At 39.9% G+C, this 25352-nt stretch overlaps 1 protein-coding gene across 1 annotated transcript in view; it reads right to left on the minus strand.

Annotated features, from left to right (window-relative positions):
- LOC124261035 (copper-transporting ATPase 1-like) overlaps positions 1-25352 on the minus strand; it is a 62417-nt gene that overhangs the window by 13456 nt on the left and 23609 nt on the right. Inside the window, 13 exon segments of the mRNA XM_046695355.1 lie at positions 82-216; positions 365-489; positions 971-1079; positions 1718-1858; positions 3942-4175; positions 4643-4874; positions 5139-5218; positions 7618-7779; positions 8080-8103; positions 8105-8244; positions 8941-9129; positions 13401-13648; positions 13650-14479. Coding sequence (XP_046551311.1) covers positions 82-216; positions 365-489; positions 971-1079; positions 1718-1858; positions 3942-4175; positions 4643-4874; positions 5139-5218; positions 7618-7779; positions 8080-8103; positions 8105-8244; positions 8941-9129; positions 13401-13648; positions 13650-14479 — 2649 coding nt within the window.

Below are 25352 nucleotides of genomic sequence, written 5' to 3' on the forward strand. Positions count from 1 at the left end.
ACCAATGTTGAGCTGACTCGCCTGACCGATGAACATATTACAGTATAGACATGACGCAATGAGTCGAACGTGGGAACTCACCATAAACTCTGGATCTATGTTTCGGATGTCCACATATCCGATGATGACCCAGCAGATGAGTGTGATGGTAGACAGGGTACACACGATGGGGACGAAGTAGCCGGCTATCTTATCTGCTAGATTCTGTATCGGGGCCTGGAGGCAGTAATAAAATCACCCTTAAGTGAAACATTGAAAATAATAGTTTACAAAATCTTCATTGACAAATAGTGGCCAAGAAAGAAAATATAGTGCTACATGAAGAAGATAGATTGTACTGCTACAGGAAGAAACAAGATTGTACCTTGGAAGTCTGTGCTTCCTCCACCAGTTTGACAATCTGTGAGAGGGTTGTGTCTGCCCCGACATGGGTGGCCTCGATGATCAACATCCCATGTTGATTGATTGAACCTCCAATCACAGAGTTCCCTGAAAATCAAATGGATAGTGTAGGATACCACTAACTACAGTGTCAGGTGGTCTCATTTTTTCAAATCATTGTAGCATGGAGAGTGTTATAACAGTCATACATGACCATAGTTATGACAATGTTGCACCATTCGAGCACTTTCTGATTAACAGCCCAGCAACCGGCAATCAATTCAACCAATGTGAAACGATAATCTGAAAATGTTCAAATGTCCACTCAAAGCTCAAAATAATGAGATAAACATGATGTTTTTTAATGGTGAACTATCTTACTTGCAGATTTAACACCACTACGCTGAATTCTACAATGAGTTGACCATTGAAGTGTGAAGTACTTTAATCATATTCTACCTTGCTACTCCTACTGGGTCCAGTGTCAGGCTCCTGACAACACTAGACACATACTAAGTGTATTAATGTGTGAAATGAAAGCAGAGAGTGACTCCATGTTTTATCTCCAGAACAGTAATCCCATCCTCACCTTCAGACTTTGGAACCGGCATGCTCTCCCCTGTGATGAGAGATTCGTCACATGTAGAAGTACCCTGTATCACTCGGGCGTCTACGGGAATCTTCTCTCCAGGAACCACCTACAAAGTCACAGTCTGAATGTTCAGTAGGTTAGGATTAAACATAACCAGGTTCACCGCGTGGATATATTACCAGAGGCTTAAACAATATGTTTCATACAGCATATGATAATTAACGAAAAATATTGTAAATGAGTTTGCAGTCACTAATGTTCATGTGGATGGAGAAAGTTTTAACTTGTATAACAACGCAGTAGTCAGATGTTATACTGTCCTGTTGTTTTCACATGTTCCAGGTACAAAATTCTTTACTTGCATAAAAATTTAACAACATTATTGAATAAACAAAAAATTCATGTCACAATTTGCTCAAATTGGGAATTAGGAAAAAATGGAATGGGGTTCATATGCTAAGAAAATTTGAAGACATATCAACAATTACATGGAAATTTGGATGCTGTATCAAATGAAAACATTCCCATTCATTTACCTTTGCACCATGATGAGTGAGTGAGAGCATAGTGTGTGTGTGTGTGTGTGTGGGGGGGAACAAAAATAAATGAGCTTCACACATTGTACCCATGTGTGAAATCAAACTCAGGTCTTCAGCACGATGAGCATGATGAACACTTCAACCACTGGGCTACCCAACCATCCCTGCATCATGATGAAGCTCCAGCAGCTAATGCAGCACTTACCTTGAGATAATCTCCCCTGTGTAGAAGATCCACCTCTATGGTCTCCTCGCGGATGACATTGCCCTCCTTGTCCAGGTCGACCAGGACGGCCTCTGATGCCTGGAGGGACAACAGCTTAGCAAGAGCCTCACTTGTCTTGCCCTGTGGGAGATAGTCACCATGGTTTTACTATGTTCACAGTCCATAAGGTGAACACTTTGTTGTCATTTTCAAGGCAATTCACCACTAGTTGAACACTTCGTAGTCATTTTCAACACAATTATCACACTTTTCTTGAAAGTTATGCCACTTTTGAATGCAATTTTCAATGTTCTTAATTATTAATTGATCAGTTACCCACAAATCCTTTCCTGATGAAGGAGCAAGAATTAGCTCTGAAACTTCTTTTAAAGAACAAAGTTTTTATCCATAAAACGTGTATTTCAATTTTGGATTGTATGACATCATACAGTACAACCAGAAATTATTGAGAATTTAAAGATTGTAATTTTTTTCACTCATTACTAACGTATTAAATGTGAATATTAGCAGAACATAACTCCAGATTCAAAGACAGGTGAACAGTTAGTATTTTGTCAAGTCACCATGGGCAGCAATGCAGGCTTCAATGCGGCGGGGCATACTACTGATCAAAGAAGTTAGAAAGTCGTGGTCCATGCTGTCCCAATATCGGACCACCTCTTCTTTCATTTCAGCAATATTTGTCAGATTTTTCTTATTGACACTTTCTTCATAAGTCCCCAAACATTTTCTATTGGATTTAGGGCAGGGCTATAGCTTGGCCAATCTAATAATGTCATATTTTGGGTCCGAAACCTGGCCTGTGAATGCTTTGAACGATGTTTTGGGTCGTTGTCCTGCTGGAAAATCAAAAAAATTCCATAGAACACGTGAGCAGATGGAAGTAAATGTCCCTCGAGAATATCTGTGTACCGCTCACTGTTCATATTCCCTTCAAATACACAGAGGGGCGTTGCCCCTAACACAGATATCCCACCCCACACGTTAAATTTTGGACTGTACTTAGGCGCTGATACAAAGGTTTTTCAGTTTGTTTGGTCCAGATTTTCAGTGTATTAGGAAATAGACACACAGAACTTTCATCTGAGAAAATCACATTGTCCCAGTTCAAATTTCTATGCTGTAAGCACCAGTTCAACCTTCGCTCCTTTTATTCAGGTTTCATGATCGGTGATGGAATTCCTCGACTTTTCTGCCAACCCATTGCATGCAGCTCAGTTCTAATTGTCTTCTTACAGACAGCCACAGTTCCTCTATCAATCATATCCAGCCATAAGTTTTCTAAACTCCTTCGTTTGTTTTTAGAAACAAGAATACCAAGCTGCCTCCTGTCACCGACAGTCAATTTTCTGGGTCTACCTGCGCCTCCCTGGTGCCATATCCATTTGCAATATTTCTCAAAACCAATAAACAGTGGACAAAGGGATGCCTGTTCTACTTGAAATCACTTTAGCTGATCTGATGTCCTTGTTATAATACTCTAAACTCAACTTCCTCTTCTCTAAATCATCCATACTGAGGATCATTGAAAATGTCGTCTGCTAGCAAGTAAACAAAGGGGGATAACTCTTCACAAACTCTCTCTTGAATGAAACCAAGCACTTGATAGCTGGTCATGGTTGTTTATACTAGAAATCCAATTAAACATATTCCTAAAATTCTCAATAATTTCTGGTCAGCATTACTCAGCATTACAACCTCTTCCTATTCATTGGTTGTATGAATAAAAAGTATACATTAAAATGATCAAAATCATAAATTAAAGCTGAGAAATTTGTCCTTGCTCAGATGGACATCCATGTTGGGGTATGATATCTCTCACTGAACGGGCCTTGGTTAAATAAAATAAGAAAACCGTGATACATTTTTTAACTGCTATGTTAAAAATGCACTTGTCTTGAAAAGACACTTTTACATCTAAATACTACAAGTTCAGGTTTTGTTTCCAAGCATATATCGGATGAATTCTTCCATCAAACTGGTTTGAAGCTCCTTTGAAAGGCCTCTCAAAAACTTCAGTGGTGAAAGATTAGCAGAATAAAGGTGGCCTCTTTTGGAGATTAAGCAGCCCGTGATAATAGGTAATCCATGCAGTCTCAAAGTTCTTTGAAGGTACTGATCAATTCATCCCTTGGTTGTTAATCTTCAATACTAAGGTAATGACTGCTTACCTTTCATTCTTAAGTCTGATCAGTGTTTTTACCTTAGCTATGTGTTCCAACCATCTGCCGAGAGCTATGAACACCATCAACATTGGGGTTGTCTCGAAGAACGTCACTGGACTAACTGATTCTTCCAGTGCCATGGCAACTATGACGACTATCACAGAGTAGGTATAGGATATTGTGGTTGCTAGGACAACCAGGACATCCATGTTTGTTGCTCGATGCTTTAGTGCTTTGTATGCTTGTATGTAGAAGTACCGACCCCCAATAAACTGAAAACAAAAACTCTCTATTAAAGTGGAAGTATTTCCAATCAGTCCATAGTGAATGCCATAAAAAAAAATATGTATCTATCACCAAAATATCTTTAAGTGGTATTTGTGAGGATTTAGTTGCCTTAAAGAAAGATCATGCTTAGAGATTTCAACTTTATACTTTCAATGCAACACCTGTAAGATTCTTCAACATATTTCATAGTAACTTATTTCTCATTTCTCTGACAAACTATATGGACATTAGCTGTCAGATGTCTTTCTCCAGTTAAAGGTTCATCCCTGCATCCAACTCACAGAAGTAGTCCAGAGGTATTCGACCAAAAACAGCCCAGTAACGGACCGGTAAAAGATCAGTACCGGTTAGATCATGGACAGAAGTGGACAGAGCAGACAACATATAATCCTCTCTGCTATAAGTTCCCATGTTATGTCAATCACAGTGATAATATACAGGTTTAACTTACCTGAACCGGCGTTGCGAGGATGAAGAGAAGTAAGTTCTCCACCGACAAACCAGGCATGATCATCAGCTGGTAATGGCCATCAGAATTTTTCGGCATGGGTGTGGTGGATGCATTTGAGTCGTTGGCTCCCATGACAGCAGCATGATGCTTGGGCTTGGAGAACATGAAGTACATCATCACAGTCATCGCGGGGATGCCAAACACCAGCGACAACAAGAAGGAGTTGCGCCATCTGTGACAGGTTGATTAAACACAGGTCAGGGGCTGTTCAAGTCTGTCTCTCAGTGGGACTTACACATTGTTTGGCATAGAGATTGAGATATTAAGTATTACATCAACAACGAAAGGGAGAATGACAATATGAGGTAATAAATTCACTTCAAGGAACTATTATTGAGTGAATATATAGATAGACTGACTATTGCTTGTTTGAGCATGTTTTAAGCTTGTTTAGGGGGCAGTTTAAGAGGTTAGAGATACTCTGAACAACACTGACCGTCGGATGTCATGTCGGTGGTCATATCTGGCTGCCTTCCTGTCATCATCGGTCAGAAGAAAAGCATCAAACCCAAGAGCCTGAAATGACAGCATGGCATCAGCCATGTAGAATACTATCAACCAGTTCCATAGGAAATTATGCCATTACAATATCACATATTGTTTGGATATATTAGTTTGTGTGCTGTTCTTGGCTCACTCATCAGTATTACAGATACAGTATGGTGGTGTAAATACACCTGGAACAAGTGGTTGACAGCATGACAAGCTCCCCACACCAGACACGATGAGACAAGACACAGTCTCCCTGCTTGTCCCCTTTTCAGTCAGCTCTTATGACAGGCATGAGAGATCTGTTGTGGGGACCTGTGGTGGGGACCTATAGTTGAGGTGAGGTGAGGTGAAATTGGGTTGAACGACGTGCTTGAGAATATTTCGCTCATATGACGACGTCCTATAGTGGAGATCTATTGTGGAGACCTGTTGTGGGGACCTATATTGGAGACTTGTTGTGGGGATCTATTGTGGAGACTTATAGTGGAGACCTGTTGTGGAGACCTATAGTGGAGACCTGTTGTGGAGACCAATATTGGAGACCTGTTGTGGGGACCTATTGTGGGGACCTATTGTGGAGACCTGTTGTGGGGATCTATTGTGGAGACCTGTTGTGGGGACCTGTTCTGGGACATTATTCTGGAATCACCACCAACAGTGAATTGTAAGGCTGACTAAGACAGGAATATGTCTTCTCTATCATTCATAGTTCACTTCCCTTGGGGATTCTGGGTTAAGATAATGGTTCCCATCAACCTATGCTTGTTAGTTTTAGAAAGTGAATAGATCGGGTGGTAAAGATTGGTGACAGGTTGATTGTGGGTCATCACATCCCAATGGCACTATTGTTGCTCAGATAAACAATCACTGGTGCAGATTAAATTCTTTACTGCCAGCCATCATATACAGTGTACTCTGTCAATACCGGCATCAGTCGGGACCAAGTAAAAAATGCCGGTTTTGACAGAGTGCCGGTTTAGCTAGGTTCGCTTATGACGCCTGCGCACACGGAAGTTCGCTGTCGTACTGTCACTTTAGCATTAACAAAATGTTTGAATAAGAAACAAGGCAGTGACTGAATGCACATTGATGTTGTTTAAATCAAATAAAAATGTCTGAAATCTCTTATTGAATTTCAACTGATCATATATTATCGGCAGAATTAAAATTATAAACTATTTTTCGCAATGTCATTGCAAACAACGAATCTTGTTTATGCTTCGGGCAGCGGGTCTACAATAGCATTGTCAAAGAGCAAAGTAACGATGTTTCAAACATCGAGGAAATCATTAAATAAATTGAAATCAACAATAACATTCATAAAAGTTGTCAAACGTACATATAAAATTACTATTTCCATACTTTTGTGGGATCATGCAATGTAAGTCAAGTCACTGACAAGTTACATCTCGGCTTTCACACGATGCTTAATGTGAAAATATATGCATGAAGCATTTTTGTCATAGGCCATAACCTAGCACGCTATGTCCAATAAGTTCCATAATTTACATTATAGGTAGCGATGTCTTTCTTAATATGTTCAGAATAGCATTATTTTACCCCAAAACTTTTCGTCTTAATCTAAAAGTTTTCGTTCGAGAGAGCGGTATCCATTTCCATAATATGATTGGCTGCTTAGGTCCGGTGTCTGATTTTGACCAATCCATTATTATAAGCAAGCAGAGTGTAGTGAAAAGCGTCGTTAGAAACCAATCTTTATCCAATAAAATCGCTTCTTACAAATGTGAAAATACTCTCGGCAAGAGTACAGTGATATTGTTGATGTTCAGAAGCGTTGAGCGATACACGCCATCAAGCGATTAAGCCTCTATGTAAGTGACCGTGCCACTCACTAATTAACAAGAAACTGATTGACACTTCGTTTCTGAATAATCTCGAGTCAATACCCGCGTATCAACAAAATGTAAACACTTGCTTGTTTATACAGTCAAGCTGCCCACTACATGTATTAATTACTCTGGGTAAGTGTTACGTACCACTCACTGATTAACAAGATACTGATTAACAGTTTCCGTTTCTGAATAATCTCGGGAGTCACAGCGAATTGTGTTGTTACATCATTTGGACCTAATTGCATCAAAGGGTTACGCCGTCTTTCATGTGCCGGTTTTTACAGATTCGTTTTCATAACAACTTGTTCGTTGGGACTGAAAAACAATGCCGATATCCTGAATAGACAGATGCCGATGTTTACAGAAGTTTCTAAATGATAATAACGTGCATTTCTGCCGGGACTGAAACTTTGTGCCGATGTAGACAGAGTGCCGGTGTTAAGAGAGGCCGGTATTGACAGAGTCCACTGTAGCTGGAATGTTGTGGAGTGTCGTGTTTAAAAAGTACCAAACAAACAAACCCTGAATTCACCGAACAAACTGGGAATATATTTGTATCTGACTACCAACCTTAACAGCTTCGATGATAGTGCGTGGCCCTGTGGCCTCCGTGTCATACACGAACTTGCCGGTGGATGTGGAGAGGGCAACGGTAGCCGAGAGTATACCTGGTTTCTTCTTCAGACTGGACTCGATCAGGTGAACACATGAGGAACACGTCATTCCAGTTATCTAAAAGCAAAATCATCATTACATTTACATCATTGTTCACTACCAAACACCCAGCCTGACACAATTTTATTGTCTGCAAGTGCTTCAAGATAGTATTTCTGTCTGTGTCACTTGACGACAATGAATTTTACAAAGATAACAATTTTATTATAAGTTCTCACAAACATACGTTTTATGAACAAAAACGTTCATGACTTCATCAGAATCCAGACTTACAATAGAAAACCAGAGAGGAATAAAATAACAGTCAAAACATATGTATGAACATCAAAAGGCGGAGTATTTCCCTTGATAACTTACAGTGAGTTCCACCACACCCTGGCCATCCCCCTTCCTGCTCCACCACAGTGGCTGAGAATCCCAAGTCGTTGATAGCGTTGGCGATTTGAGATGGGAGGATATACTCTGGGTCGTACTTCACCTCTGCTTTCTGAGCCATCAGCGCCACCAGGACACTCTTCACACCTGTACCAGAGGGAGACATATTAGCTACCTGAGTATCATAGTCATTTCATCTCTGTAGTGTTTACAATAGTGGTGGTCCGATTAATTGAAATAATCGAAGATTGGTCGTAGTGACTAACTGACCAAGCAATCGATCATAATTTCTCATAATCGAACACAAACAATTCTGGAACACTTGTTTTCATTAACGATATTTTTCACATTGTTGGTTTTGTCTGTTACATTTCGTAAGCACTGCAATCTCGTTTCAAGTCATGATTGAATTTATCTTGAAGATTCCAAGAAATTTATGTTCCCAACATACTAGTCATCCTTTAAAGATGTGAAATTTTGCGAAAAAACCCTAAAAGAACTACATGGGTTTTTTCCTTATTTTATGTGCATTAACAAATTTCATAAATGACGCTAACCAATTATTTTCGATGATTGATCATCAATTATGAGATTTGAACCAATTCCCAACACTAGTTTACAAGTGTACACACATCATTATTGCATGATAATTTAATTACTATTATTTGGTATGCTTCATGTAGTCATTTTACTAAATGATGAAAGATGGAATGTTTAGGCAAAGTACAATAAATCAAAGTTCATACTTAGAGAAAAATGAAGAGGCAAAAAGTAAAAGAATATTTGAGAATGGAGTACTGGCCACGGACACAACGGACACCATTGACACCACTGAAGACATACCTTCTACTTTGATGATGTTTTTCTCGATGGTGGCGACGCATGATGCACATGTCATCCCCCGGACAACCAAGAAGCACTTTTCCATGCCATCTTCATCAGCTAGGAACCGGACGCTGGACTGTCCAATACTGGCCTGACTGGCCGAACTCCGTATCGATGAAGTAACATGTGAAGGATTCAGTAGCCCATCTGAAAAACAGTGAACTTGCTTTAAGTTGGCATATATTTCATCTTGAAGAAAAACATAAATCTTATTGACATAACATGATAAAATTGGAGTTCACTTTTTTGTGCTGAACATTCAACCCATATACTTACCCATGCAATGTCCTAAGAGGGCAGTGTCCCTTTATCAGTTTCTAAAAATCCCACCATATTTATCATTGACACACACCATGACAAATCATGGTCTGACAATTTCACATTTTTTGATAAAGATGTAATTCAAATTTAAAGTCCCCATGTTTCAAAACAGACGGACAATAAATGTAAATGTATCTGTGGAAATTAACTAATGATTTAGCATTGCTATCCACAAATTTGTATCAATATAGCATTGACATTAACAATTTACTGATACATCAATATCACAACAGACAATCATCTCTAAATGTAGAATATAAAGGTAGTGCATAATCCAGTCACTGCTTGAGAACACTATTAGAATGCTCAGTGTGATTATTAAACACACATGTAACAATAATATTGCACTAAATAATGATTGATTGCTGTTTAATACTGCACTCAGCAATATTCCAGCTATATGGCGGCGGTCTGTAAATAATCAAATCTGGACCAGACAATCCAGTGATAAACAGCATGAGCATCGTTCTATGCAATTGGGATATGGTGACATGTGTCAACCACCCAATCCCATTAGTTGCCTCTCACGACAAGCATGGGTTAACTAAATAATGAATAACTCATCGAGGCACATTAACGTGATTCGATCTGCAATATTGACAGTACTTCACTTGGGGTGAAATCAATCATCGAACACTGTGATATTCAGTCCTATGATAAGAGTATAGTATCATGATGTATAAACACAAATCTACATCACATGGAGTGGTCACATGTGAAAATGTATGGACTTTCATATAAAAGTTCTCAAGTTATTGTTTCACTTCAACCTAAATCAACCTACTATGTTTTAGTTGTATTCATAATGGAATATGACTTGAGGTATTGAATGTTCATGTATCAAATCCCAACTTTACCACAAGTACATGTACCATGTCAGTCTGCTTACAGCCATAGTGTGTATCATGTATCAAATCCCAACATTACAACCAGTACATGTACCATGTCAGTCTGCTTACAGCCATAGTGTGTATCATGTATCAAATCCCAACATTACAACCAGTACATGTACCATGTCAGTCTGCTTACAGCCATAGTGTGTATCATGTATCAAATCCCAACTTTACAACCAGTACATGTACCATGTCAGTCTGGCTACAGCCCAAGTGTGTATCATGTATCAAATCCCAACATTACAACCAGTACATGTACCATGTCAGTCTGGTTACAGCCCAAGTGTGTATCATGTATCAAATCCCAACTTTACAACCAGTACATGTACCATGTCAGTCTGGTTACAGCCCAAGTGTGTATCATGTATCAAATCCCAACTTTACAACCAGTACATGTACCATGTCAGTCTGGTTACAGCCATAGTGTGTATCATGTATCAAATCCCAACTTTACAACCAGTACATGTACCATGTCAGTCTGGTTACAGCCATAGTGTGTATCATGTATCAAATCCCAACATTACAACCAGTACATGTACCATGTCAGTCTGGCTACAGCCCAAGTGTGTATCATGTATCAAATCCCAACATTACAACCAGTACATGTACCATGTCAGTCTGGTTACAGCCCAAGTGTGTATCATGTATCAAATCCCAACTTTACAACCAGTACATGTACCATGTCAGTCTGGTTACAGCCCAAGTGTGTATCATGTATCAAATCCCAACTTTACAACCAGTACATGTACCATGTCAGTCTGGTTACAGCCATAGTGTGTATCATGTATCAAATCCCAACTTTACAACCAATACATGTACCATGTCAGTCTGGTTACAGCCATAGTGTGTATCATGTATCAAATCCCAACTTTACAACCAGTACATGTACCATGTCAGTCTGGTTACAGCCATAGTGTGTATCATGTATCAAATCCCAACTTTACAACCAGTACATGTACCATGTCAGTCTGGTTACAGCCCAAGTATATGTGTATCATGTATCAAATCCCAACTTTACAACCAGTACATGTACCATGTCAGTCTGGTTACAGCCCAAGTGTGTATCATGTATCAAATCCCAACTTTACAACCAGTACATGTACCATGTCAGTCTGCTTACAGCCATAGTGTGTATCATGTATCAAATCCCAACTTTACAACCAATACATGTACCATGTCAGTCTGGTTACAGCCATAGTGTGTATCATGTATCAAATCCCAACTTTACAACCAGTACATGTACCATGTCAGTATGGTTACAGCCATAGTGTGTATCATGTATCAAATCCCAACTTCACAACCAGTACATGTACCATGTCAGTCTGGTTACAGCCCAAGTGTGTATCATGTATCAAATCCCAACTTTACAACCAGTACATGAACCATGTCAGTCTGGTTACAGCCATAGTGTGTATCATGTATCAAATCCCAACTTTACAACCAATACATGTACCATGTCAGTCTGGTTACAGCCATAGTGTGTATCATGTATCAAATCCCAACTTTACAACCAGTACATGTACCGTAATGTCATGTACCATGGTCTGGTTACAGCCATAGTGTGTATCATGTATCAAATCCCAACTTTACAACCAGTACATGTACCATGTCAGTCTGGTTACAGCCATGTATCAAGTGTATATCAGTGTATCAAATCCCAACTTTACAACCAGTACATGTACCATGTCAGTCTGGTTACAGCCATAGTGTGTATCATGTATCAAATCCCAACTTTACAACCAATACATGTACCATGTCAGTCTGGTTACAGCCAGCCAAGTGTGTATCATGTATCAAATCCCAACTTTTACAACCAGTACATGTACCATGTCAGTCTGCTTACAGCCATGGTGTATCATGTATCAAATCCCAACTTTACAACCAATACATGTACCATGTCAGTCTGGTTACAGCCATAGTGTGTATCATGTATCAAATCCCAACATTACAACCAGTACATGTACCATGTCAGTATGGTTACAGCCATAGTGTGTATCATGTATCAAATCCCAACTTCACAACCAGTACATGCACCATGTCAGTCTGGTTACAGCCCAAGTGTGTATCATGTATCAAATCCCAACTTTACAACCAGTACATGTACCATGTCAGTCTGCTTACAGCCATAGTGTGTATCATGTATCAAATCCCAACATTACAACCAATACATGTACCATGTCAGTCTGGTTACAGCCATAGTGTGTATCATGTATCAAATCCCAACTTTACAACCAGTACATGTACCATGTCAGTCTGGTTACAGCCATAGTGTGTATCATGTATCTAATCCCAACTTTACAACCAGTACATGTACCATGTCAGTCTGGCTACAGCCCAAGTGTGTATCATGTATCAAATCCCAACTTTACAACCAGTACATGTACCATGTCAGTCTGGTTACAGCCCAAGTGTGTGTATCATGTATCAAATCCCAACTTTACAACCAGTACATGTACCATGTCAGTCTGGTTACAGCCCAAGTGTGTGTATCATGTATCAAATCCCAACTTTACAACCAGTACATGTACCATGTCAGTCTGCTTACAGCCATAGTGTGTATCATGTATCAAATCCCAACTTTACAACCAATACATGTACCATGTCAGTCTGGTTACAGCCATAGTGTGTATCATGTATCAAATCCCAACTTTACAACCAGTACATGTACCATGTCAGTATGGTTACAGCCCAAGTGTGTATCATGTATCAAATCCCAACTTCACAACCAGTACATGCACCATGTCAGTCTGGTTACAGCCCAAGTGTGTATCATGTATCAAATCCCAACTTTACAACCAGTACATGTACCATGTCAGTCTGCTTACAGCCCAAGTGTGTATCATGTATCAAATCCCAACTTTACAACCAATACATGTACCATGTCAGTCTGGTTACAGCCATAGTGTGTATCATGTATCAAATCCCAACTTTACAACCAGTACATGTACCATGTCAGTCTGGTTACAGCCATAGTGTGTATCATGTATCTAATCCCAACTTTACAACCAGTACATGTACCATGTCAGTCTGGCTACAGCCCAAGTGTGTATCATGTATCAAATCCCAACTTTACAACCAGTACATGTACCATGTCAGTCTGGTTACAGCCCAAGTGTGTATCATGTATGAAATCCCAACTTTACAACCAGTACATGTACCATGCCAGTCTGGTTACAGCCGAAGCGAGCATCATGGAAAACATACCTGCTGTTGTTGCTTCAAAGCCCATATCTTCCACAGCTTCACACAGCATGGCTGGAGTCACCTTGTTCATATAGTAGACAAACACCCCTTCCTGATTGGCCAGGGAAACCTTGACATTCTTAACCCCTGGATGCTCAGCCATCTTTCCTTCGATGGTCTTCACACATGAATTGCATGTCATGCCTCGGATGTTGATCAGTACAGTTGCCAGTCCTTCTGAACCTCCACCACCTTCAGCAACTGAGGCACCCGAATCCCATGTCATCAATCATATCTGCGATGTTTCCTGGGGCTGTTACTGAAGGATCGTACTTTACAACCCCGTTCTTGTTCTGCAGTGATACCTTAATATCTTTGATGCCTCTCTTGCTGGAAATGTTAGATTCAATATTTTTCACACATGAGCCACACGTCATGCCGTCTATATCAATGAGACACTCGGCTTCTCCAGACGGCTTCCTGGAGGCAATGGCCTCAAATTCATCCACAATATCAGCAGGGGGAAGGGAGGCTTCAAATCCCATTTCATCAATTTCATCACGAAGCTTATCAGGGTTTGTACCTTTTGGGTCATAGATGATGAAGGCTTCTTTGTCTGCAAGTGACACTCGGATTTCAATGACTCCTGACTTTTGACCAATGTGGGATTCAATATGGCGGACACATGACTGGCAGGTCATTCCCTCCACATGAATCCTTGTTGCCAGGTTTCTGGAGCTGCTGTGTCGCACTTTAGCTTCGAAGCCCATTTCATCAATCTCACTACTGATCTTTGAGGCATTCAGTTTCTGGGCATCAAAGGTGACTTCAGCGCAATTTTTCTCCAATGAGACAGAAATATGGTAGATGCCATCAAGTTTGCTGATGTTGTTTTCAATCGTACGGACACATGACATGCAGGTCATCCCAACAATATCAATGACAGCTTCAGATGAGTTATCTCCCCTTGAATATGCTGAACCCTGAATGTCCTTGACCTTGGCCTCAAAGCCCATGTTGTCTATCTTTTCTACCAAAAATTGGGGGCTTGTCTCAGATGGCCTGTACTTAATGGTAGCTTCATTGTCCTCGAGGATTACCTGCAAAATATAGTTTAAATGACATCAAGAACATTCTAACAATATCTTGTTGCTAAGTGTTATACAAAATATACATGCATATTTGGGTACATATTCCTGATTGGCAATAAATTAGTTCAAAGAAAGTGATTGTGAAATGTAACTTAATGAAGGTATGGGAATGTCCAAAATAACATTGACTCTTAACCTGTACTTCTACAGGAACCTCAGTATATTATCAGCAGAGCTTCAGAAATTATTGGTCTATCTGAGAGCATCTCTTCAGTAATGTTATATCTTTACTACTGACACTGAAACAGAACACAAGCCAACATCAGCAACACAACAGTGTCATGAAACACTGCTGCATCACAACAGTGAGTGAGTGAGTGAGTGAGTGAGTGAGTGAGTGAGAGTGAGTTCAGTTTTATACCGCTTTCAATATTCCAGGAATATCACGGTGTGGGACACCAGAAATGAGCTTCACACATTGTACCCATGTTTGGAATCGAACCTGGGTCTTGACGAGCGAACGCTTTAACCACTAGGCTACCCAACTGCCCCACAGACTAGCATTAGGTACACTTGTACCGAGAGTTACATGAGTCACTAGGGCAGTGTGCAGGATTTCACAATGTGAGTTTGTATACCTCATGACCTCTTACTGAAGGTTGAGCAGTCTTCATGAACTATCAACTCATGAAACGGTCAAATTTAGCATTACAAGTAGCAAAGAATCACTTTAGTGAAATGCTACATCTATCTTGTTACCTCCATGAGATTTTCAGTATGGTAACAATTAATAATTGCATAGGACGTGACATGGCCAACACGTGGTGACACATCAAACATTATGGGCTATCACAAGCCTCACATGTATAATATTACCTCATTGTGTGCAAATGGAATAATCTGCCCCTCCTCCACACAACACACACTGCTGGTGTACACATCAATCAACGCTGACTGACAACTGAAGACAGTCCTTCTCATCCCAACTATGTGGGTCATATGTCAGGAACACACTGTGTCAACAGCCTCACAACGTCTGGGTCGGCATGTTGTGGTCTCTACAACTACTTGTGTATCTGTATGTCAAGGCTTGTTTTCAACAACTACTTGTGTATCTGTATGTCAAGGCTTGTTTTCAACAACTACTTGTGTATCTGTATGTCAAGGCTTGTTTTCAACAACTACTTGTGTATCTGTATGTCAAGGCTTGTTTTCAACAACTACTTGTGTATCTGTATGTCAAGGCTTGTTTTCAACAACTACTTGTGTATCTGTATGTCAAGGCTTGTTTTCAACAACTACTTGTGTATCTGTATGTCAAGGCTTGTTTTCAACAACTACTTGTGTATCTGTATGTCAAGGCTTGTTTTCAACAACTACTTGTGTATCTGTATGTCAAGGCTTGTTTTCAACAACTACTTGTGTATCTGTATGTCAAGGCTTGTTTTCAACAACTTCTTGTGTATCTATATGTCAAGGCTTGTTTTCAACAACTACTTGTGTATCTGTATGTCAAGGCTTGTTTTCTACAACTACTTGTGTATCTGTATGTCAAGGCTTATTTTCTTCACAACTACTTGTGCATCTGTATGTCAAGGGCTTGTTTTCTACAACTACTTGTGTATCTGTATGTCAAGGCTTGTTTTCAACAACTACTTATGTATCTATATGTCAAGGCTTGTTTTCAACAACTTCTTGTGTATCTATATGTCAAGGCTTGTTTTCAACAACTACTTGTGTATCTGTATGTCAAGGCTTGTTTTCAACTACTTATGTATCTATATGTCAGGAACTGTTTTCAACAACTTCTTGTGTGTATGTCAAGGCTTGTTTTCAACAACTACTTGTGTATCTGTATGTCAAGGCTTGTTTTCAACAACTACTTGTGTATCTGTATGTCAAGGCTTGTTTTCAACAACTTCTTGTGTATCTATATGTCAAGGCTTGTTTTCAACAACTTCTTGTGTATCTATATGTCAAGGCTTGTTTTCAACAACTACTTGTGTATCTGTATGTCAAGGCTTGTTTTCTACAACTACTTGTGTATCTGTATGTCAAGGCTTGTTTTCACAAACATATTTATGTAGGATTCAAAGCAAGGAGCCCTTTACGCCACATATTAGGAGAAAAAAATATGATTTCTCTGAAATGATGATTTTTGTATAATTTCCAGTTTTCTAAAAATTCAGAAATATTTGGTGATACCAATATATTGTGAATTACATACCTGCAACAGTTGATCACTGATATTGCTTTGAGTATGTCAGTCCAGCAGATTGTCTCTAACAGATATCATGGTAATCAAATGTTTTTGTTGGTCAAAAGGCCATAATCAATTCATTATCAGATCTTTTCTTCAACACCCAGCTCACTAAACAAAGGTGATAATTAATTTATTGTGGCTCTGACTGGACATTCAAATAGGATTCTAAACATAATTAATGAGGCCAATATAGGTGCAGTGTATATATATCAGAATGGCATGGAGATTCAGTAAGTGTGGAAGCTGAGGAAGATTCAGTACAGTATAGTCGATGACGCAGGTCTGAGTTGGAGGTGTAACAAGCACCTGCACAATATGACCACCTGAGACAACATACAGTTATGTGGACAAGGTATTGATTTACCATACTGTGCATCAGGCTGTGAGGCTGCGTGGAACATGATACCTTGCGTGATATTGAACTGTAAGAATTTGATACAATGTGGGATATTGAACTGTAAGAATTGAGGATGAAATTGTACCTCAGTTGCAATTCATAACAAATGTGAAAATTTTGTGGCTACTATAAATGATGTCAAAATACTGTACTTGTTGTTACCATGGCTGGTGCTTGGCTGACAAAACAAGGACAGGTCAGCTCAGAGAGAGTATGATGTGCCTGGGTATCCAGCATGGTGTCTCGGTGTCTAGCAAATTAGTCCACACTACTACACACACACTTGCAGCATGCTGCAATATGACTGAAATATTCTGGAAGGTGACATCATCACCTTTTCACCATACAACTCCTGTCTCAAACATAACAAGTTCCCCTGGACATCAAGTGGTCACTCCTTACGTCTGTTACATACATTCAATACTCTGGACCTTTTGGACTATGTGCCATATAAGCAGTGAATGACACTAACCTCCAACGTCCAGCAAGCTCTTTTTTCTGTCCTCAGAACAATGTTATATGTCATGCTTGTCAGTGACTAACTTAGAAAACAGAAACCATTCGGGTTGCATTCCTGTTGGTAATGCAAACATTCAAAAGTGTACCGGTAGGTAAATTTGAGCAACAGAAGCCACAAACATTCAATGTGCTGTGTGGTACTCTTAGTTTCTGTTGTACTTGAAACCAGAGTCAGGGGGTAATATGTAGGATTAAAAGGGGATTAGACATTGTCAGTCCAGTCTATGGTATACCAGAGTCTGAGTAGTATATCAATAGTAGATAGTCCCATCTCACTATACCTTTGACAGATATGCAATCACAAAGTCACATCTTGCTTCTGATACACAGAGACTGAGGAGAATTATGGAACATACAAATATCTTTCTTCAGAATTCCAATCTCAGTAAAATCAGACCTCGCTCCCAAAACACATAGATCTGAGGACATCCCAGAACAGATACAAGCTTTGATTGCAAAAGTCAGAGTCAGAACTTTCAAATCCTGGAACCTCTACAGTTACCATCTGTAGGACTGATTCAATCGTATCATTGTATATTTTGCTTCAACTGGATAAACTTTTGAAACGGGAGAGACTTTCCATAGCCTGATAGGAGTACTGCCCTGCAATGCTGCTTGCCATGCAGTACACATTTCACAGATCATTTTTGTTCACTCTTTAGATTTTGAATCAAGAATTCTGTCAAATTATTTTTTATAGAGTACATAACCTGCAATGGGATGTCTGATGTTCTGTAGAAGTAGCAAGCACGAAGATTTAAATGGGACTGGAGAACTGCTGAACATGCACATCTGTAGTTTTGCATACACCTTGATAATATCTGACATGCTTCAATCAGTCAAGTGACAGTCAGCCTGAGAGTTGCTGTACTGGCTAATATCAGCACCTTTAATATTCAAGTCATTCATCCTCAGTACATTTCAAAGACTGTTATTGTATTTCCATTTACATATCAGCTAAGTAATATTTCTTAAACATTAATTCAACTGGTGTATGTAAACATTTTTCACAGTGGTCAACTAGTGGTGGATAGCATGAACAAGATATTTCGCTGAGTGAGTGAGTGAGTTAACATTTATAGTCACATCGGCAGTATTTCAGCCATATCATGACTAAGACATTTCACAGGGGTAACAAGTAATAGGACACGCATATCAAACCTCATTTCTAACTTGGCTCTTGCAGCAAAACATGATCGCTGCAAACCTTTTCTGTTCGTGGTTCCTCTGCCATGGGGAGACAAGCATGGAATACTGGGGATACTAGAAACTGCCCCAGAATCTATACACAGATATATTTTTTAAAAAAACAGTAAGAAGATACATAAACATATCTCACGGAATCCTCAAATATCCTTGTTGTCTAAGATTTCTTCATGATCGGCATCGCTGTGTTCATAAATATTCCTCTTGTATTTACAACTACTGCTTCCAGATGGCTGATGCGTCCAGTTCTCCATCAAGTGTTTCACCTCACAGAAGATAAGGTTATCGATGGTCTCCTAGATGGAAGTTTTATCCAAATGGATGTCATTCCCTGATAAAAACAAGGACAGGTCAGGCCAGAGACAGTATATAATATGCCTGGTGCTTGGGGACAAACAAGGACAGGTCAGGCCAGAGACAGTATATAATATGCCTGGTGCTTGGGGATGCTACATGTGTCAGGTCAGCCAGAGACAGTATATAATATGCCTGGTGTTTGGGGACAAAAACAAGGACAGGTCAGGCCAGAGACAGTATATATATGCCTGGTGCTTGGGGGACAAAACAAGGACAGGTCAGGCCAGAGACAGTATATAATATGCCTGGTGCTTGGGGGACAAAACAAGGACAGGTCAGGCCAGAGACAGTATATAATATGCCTGGTGCTTGGGGGACAAACAAGGACAGGTCAGGCCAGAGACAGTATATAATATGCCTGGTGCTTGGGGACAAACAAGGACAGGTCAGGCCAGAGACAGTAGACAGCATATAATATGCCTGGGTGCTTGGGACAAAAACAAGGACAGGTCAGGCCAGAGACAGCATATAATATGCCTGGTGCTTGGGGACAAACAAGGACAGGTCAGGCCAGAGACAGTATATAATATGCCTGGTGCTTGGGGACAAAACAAGGACAGTAGTTCTGGAAGCCGAGACAGTACATAATATGCCTGGTGCCTGTGGACAACACAGTGCCAGAGACAGTATATAATATGCCTGGTGCTTGGGACAAACAAGGACAGGTCAGGCCAGAGACAGTATATAATATGCCTGGTGCTTGGGACAAACAAGGACAGGTCAGGCCAGAGACAGTATATAATATGCCTGGTGCTTGGGGACAAACAAGGACAGGTCAGGCCAGAGACAGTATATAATATGCCTGGTGCTTGGGGACAAAACAAGGACAGGTCAGGCCAGAGAGACAGTATATAATATGCCTGGTGCTTGGGGACAAACAAGGACAGGTCAGGGCCAGAGACAGTATAATATGCCTGGTGCTTGGGGACAAAACAAGGACAGGTCAGGCCAGAGACAGCATATAATATGCCTGGTGCTTGGGGACAAAAAACAAGGACAGGTCAGGCCAGAGACAGCATATAATATGCCTGGTGCTTGGGGACAAAAACAAGGACAGGTCAGGCCAGAGACAGTATATAATATGCCTGGTGCTTGGGGGACAAAACAAGGACAGGTCAGGCCAGAGACAGTATATAATATGCCTGGTGCTTGGGGGACAAAACAAGGACAGGTCAGGCCAGAGACAGTATATAATATGCCTGGTGCTTGGGGGACAAAACAAGGACAGGTCAGGCCAGAGACAGTATATAATATGCCTGGTGCTTGGGGGACAAAACAAGGACAGGTCAGGCCAGAGACAGTATATAATATGCCTGGTGCTTGGGGGACAAAACAAGGACAGGTCAGGCCAGAGACAGTATATAATATGCCTGGTGCTTGGGGGACAAAACAAGGACAGGTCAGGCCAGAGATGTATATAATATGCCTGGTGCTTGGGGGACAAAACAAGGACAGGTCAGGCCAGAGACAGTATATAATATGCCTGGTGCTTGGGGGACAAAACAAGGACAGGTCAGGCCAGAGACAGTATATAATATGCCTGGTGCTTGGGGGACAAAACAAGGACAAACAGGACAGGTCAGGCCAGAGACAGTATATAATATGCCTGGTGCTTGGGGACAAACAAAGGTCAGTGCCAGGTCAGGCCAGAGACAGTATATAATATGCCTGGGACAGGTCAGGCCAGAGACAGTATATAATATGCCTGGGTTCCATGTCAGGGCGATACAGCTTTTTGAGAAAGGGGGGGGGGTGCACACTATTGAGAAAAAGAGGGGTGCACACTTCATTTACACCTGAGTTTCAATGGTCATTTAACAAACTTTCAGCAGCAGCCAGACCCCCCCTCTGGATCCGCATATCCAGGTTAACTGGTCAGGCCAGAGAGAGTATGATGTGCCTGGGTATCCATGTTAACTGGTCAGGCCAGAGAGAGTATGATGTGCCTCAGGGTATCCATGTTAACAGGTCAGGCCAGAGAGGGTATGATGTGCCTGGGTATCCATGTTAACAGGTCAGGCCAGAGAGAGTATGATATGCCTGGGTATCCAGCATGGTGTCTCGGTGGGCTAGCAAATTAGTCCACACTACTACACACACACTTGCAGCATGCTGCAATATGACTGAAATATTCTGAAGGTGACATCATCACCTTTTCACCATACAACTCCTGTCTCAAACATAACAAGTTCCCCTGGACATCAAGTGGTCACTCCTTCACGTCTGTTACATACATTCAATACTCTGGACCTTTTGGACTATGTGCCATATAAGCAGTGAATGACACTAACCTCCAACGTCCAGCAAGCTCTTTTTTCTGTCCTCAGAACAATGTTATATGTCATGCTTGTCAATGACTAACTTAGAAAACAGAAACCATTCGGGTTGCATTCCTGTTGGTAATGCAAACATTCAAAAGTGTACCGGTAGGTAAATTTGAGCAACAGAAGCCACAAACATTCAATGTGCTGTGTGGTACTCTTAGTTTCTGTTGTACTTGAAACCAGAGTCAAGGGGTAATACAGATGATTAAAAGGGGATTAGACATTGTCAGTCCTGTCCATGGTATACCAGAGTCTGAGTAGTATATCACTAGTAGACATTCCAATCTCACTATTGGTAAACGGAATGGTACAAAACAACCTTTGACAGACATGCAATCACAAAGTCACATCTTGCTTCTGATACACAGAGACCTGAGGAGATTTCTGGAACATACAAATATCTTTTTTCAGAATTGCAATCTCAGTAAATTCAGACCTCGCTCCCAAAACACATAGATCTGAGGACATCCCAGACAGATACAAGCTTTGATTGCAAAAGTCAGAGTCAGAACTTTCAAATCCTGGAACCTCTACAGTTACCATCTGTAGGACTGATTCAGTCATATCATTGTATATTTTGCTTCAACTGGATAAACTTTTGAAACGGGAGAGACTTTCCATAGCCTGATGGCAGTACTGCCCTGCAATGCTGCTGGCCATGCAGTACACATTTCACAGATCATTTTGTTCACTCTTTAGATTTTGAATCAAGAATTCTGTCAAATTATTTTTTAAAGAGTACATAACCTGCAATGGGATGTCTGATGCTCTGTAGAAGTAGCAAGCACTAAGATTTAAATGGGACTGGAGAACTGCTGAACATGCACATCTGTAGTTTTGCATACACCTTGATAATATCTGACATGCTTCAATCAGTCAAGTGACAGTCAGCCTGAGAGTGGATGGCATTTATCACTGCTGTACTGGCTAATATCAGCACCTTTAATATTCAAGTCATTCATCCTCAGTACATTTCAAAGACTGTTATTGTATTTCCATTTACATATCAGCTAAGTAATATTTCTTAAACATTAATTCAACTGGTGTATGTAAACATTTTTCACAGTGGTCAACTAGTGGTGGATAGCATGAACAAGATATTTCGCTGAGTGAGTGAGTGAGTTAACATTTATAGTCACATCGGCAGTATTTCAGCCATATCATGACTAAGACATTTCACAGGGGTAACAAGTAATAGGACACGCCTCAAACCTCATTTCTAACTTGGCTCTTGCAACAAACATGATCGCTGCAAACCTTTTCTGTTCGTGGACTCACCATGGGAGACAAGCATGGAATACTGGGGATGTAAACTGCCCCAGAATCTATACACAGATATATTTTTAAAAAACAGTAAGAAGATACATAAACATATCTCACCGGAATCCTCAAATATCCTTGTTGTCTAGATTTCTTCATGATCGGCATCGCTGTGTTCATAAATATTCCTCTTGTATTTACAACTACTTCCAGATGGCGCTGATGCGTCAGTTCTCCATCAAGTGTTTCACCTCACAGAAGATAAGGTTATCGATGGTCTCCTAGATGGAAGTTTTATCCAAATGGATGTCATTCCCTGATAAAACACAGGAAAGTGATAAACTTCCACTAGCAGAGAAAACCCCTTCACACTCCCACCTCAAGGAAACTGATGATCTCAGAAAGGAAAGTCTCATCCAATCCTTCACTGTCCTGATAACCGACTGTAACACTGACAGGATAAACACAGGTCACCAAAGGAAGTTATAATACACCATTAAACTAGACAGAAGGTTGTAAAAGCCTTCCAGGACTATTATTCATGATATTCACACCATCAAACATAGACAACTGTAATATTAGCTTCCTTATACAAGACCCCAAGCTGTGGCACAATATTTAAATACGTCTACAAAACGCTGTTGTCCTATCAAATGAACTATGCCCCAGCTAAGTCATAATGTCAGTGGTGTAAAGTAGGTCATATCACAAACTTGAAAAATGTCCAATATATAACTTATTAAACATTTCAGATAAGATCCAAAAAAATCTGATCCAACAAACTTGAACAATAATCTGAACCAACATACGTCAACAAAACTTTGAATGAACAAGCTTTAAGCATGCTTTGAAAACACCCTGGACCTCAACAAGAATAAATACTAATCCTTAAGACACTAAAAACCTTCAACAGCAATCACAACCAACAACCATCCACAAACATCTGAACTAACAACAACAATATTAACCACCCAAATAATCTGAACTAACAACAACAATATTAACCACCCAAATAATCTGAACTAACAACAACAATATTAACCACCCAAATAATCTGAACTAACAACAATATTAACCACCCAAATAATCTGAACCAACAACAATATTAACCACCCAAATAATCTGAACTAACAACAATATTAACCACCCAAATAATCTGAACTAACAACAATATTAACCACCCAAATAATATGAACTAACAAATAATCTGAACTAACAACAACAATATTAACCACCCAAATACTCTGAACTAACAACAATATTAACCACCCAAATAATCTGAACTAACAACAACAATATTAACCACCCAAATAATCTGAACCAACAATAAAAATCTGTCAGAAGAAGTATGCACCAATTTTTCTAGGGTATTGTGAAGGATAGTGGTCTACAGATGGTGACTACCAAAACACACAGACTTGACCTCTGCTCCAACAAGTTGATGTAACTCTATACCTGGACATGTATCACCATATGGCTTGCTAGGAAAGGAAACAAGTCAGATAATAAACATCTGTTCACTTACTTTGATGATGAGAAGTGATACTAAACAAGAAACACAATCACATACTGATGAATCCTAAAAAAGTATTGTTACCTTGTATCTGTATGACGAGGTGATAAACTGACATGAAAACCACATGTCGTCACAGCAGGTGCATGCAACACTAATAAACATTACACACAACAAACGCCCATCACGCCTAATGGCAGTGTGATACAATCAATCAGAACGTTAACTAAAAACCAACAACGGAAATTAAGGCACCATATGTGTGTGAGACTGATTGTCCTGATAGTATTCATTACCATACAAACTGACGTGTCATCAAGTCATATAGTTCTCCCTTGGCTCACATATAACCACCTCCTTATAAAGAATGACAGTTCAAAACTATTTCAAGCAAATATATAGTTATCACAACCATGTGATGTGAAAGTATTGACACTACTGACAAAGATAAGAAGTCACTCACCCAAATAATACTTAGCCACTTTGACAAAGAAATTGCATCCCACAACATTAAGTTCAAATTCAGTGTTCACTGATCCATTGTAGTAAAGATGTTGATTTCAAGTTTACATGTACATTTCCTTTTTCATTACAGCAGGTGAGACTGCTGGTTGTCTACATGCTGAGGGGCATTTCACTCAATGAGGCTCTCAACTGGGGGGCTCTACATGTCACAATAATTCATTCATGACACACACTGAGATACCTCACAAATGTTTAAATCTGCTATCCCAATCTTTATCTGTGTTTTATTTCCTGTAGGCTTTAGTAAATATATTGCAATATTAACACAGTTTACATGTTCTGGGACAAGTCCAAAACAACATGATTGAACATTTTGAAAGAAATTCTACTTCACTCCCACTTTGGACTACTTATACTAAATGTGTTAATCAGTAACATATTTATGTGATTTGACACCTCTGTTAGGAAAGTCAGGTTTAAATTGTCCAACTGACACAATCACTGTTATGATAAAAGCAATAGCTCTTGCTTATATTAACAGGAGATATACAAAAATGTCAAATAAATTATTGATTTCA

Source organism: Haliotis rubra, unplaced genomic scaffold (genome assembly GCF_003918875.1).
Source record: "Haliotis rubra isolate DU_JTF1 unplaced genomic scaffold, ASM391887v1 Scf786, whole genome shotgun sequence".
Lineage (NCBI taxonomy): Eukaryota > Metazoa > Mollusca > Gastropoda > Lepetellida > Haliotidae > Haliotis > Haliotis rubra.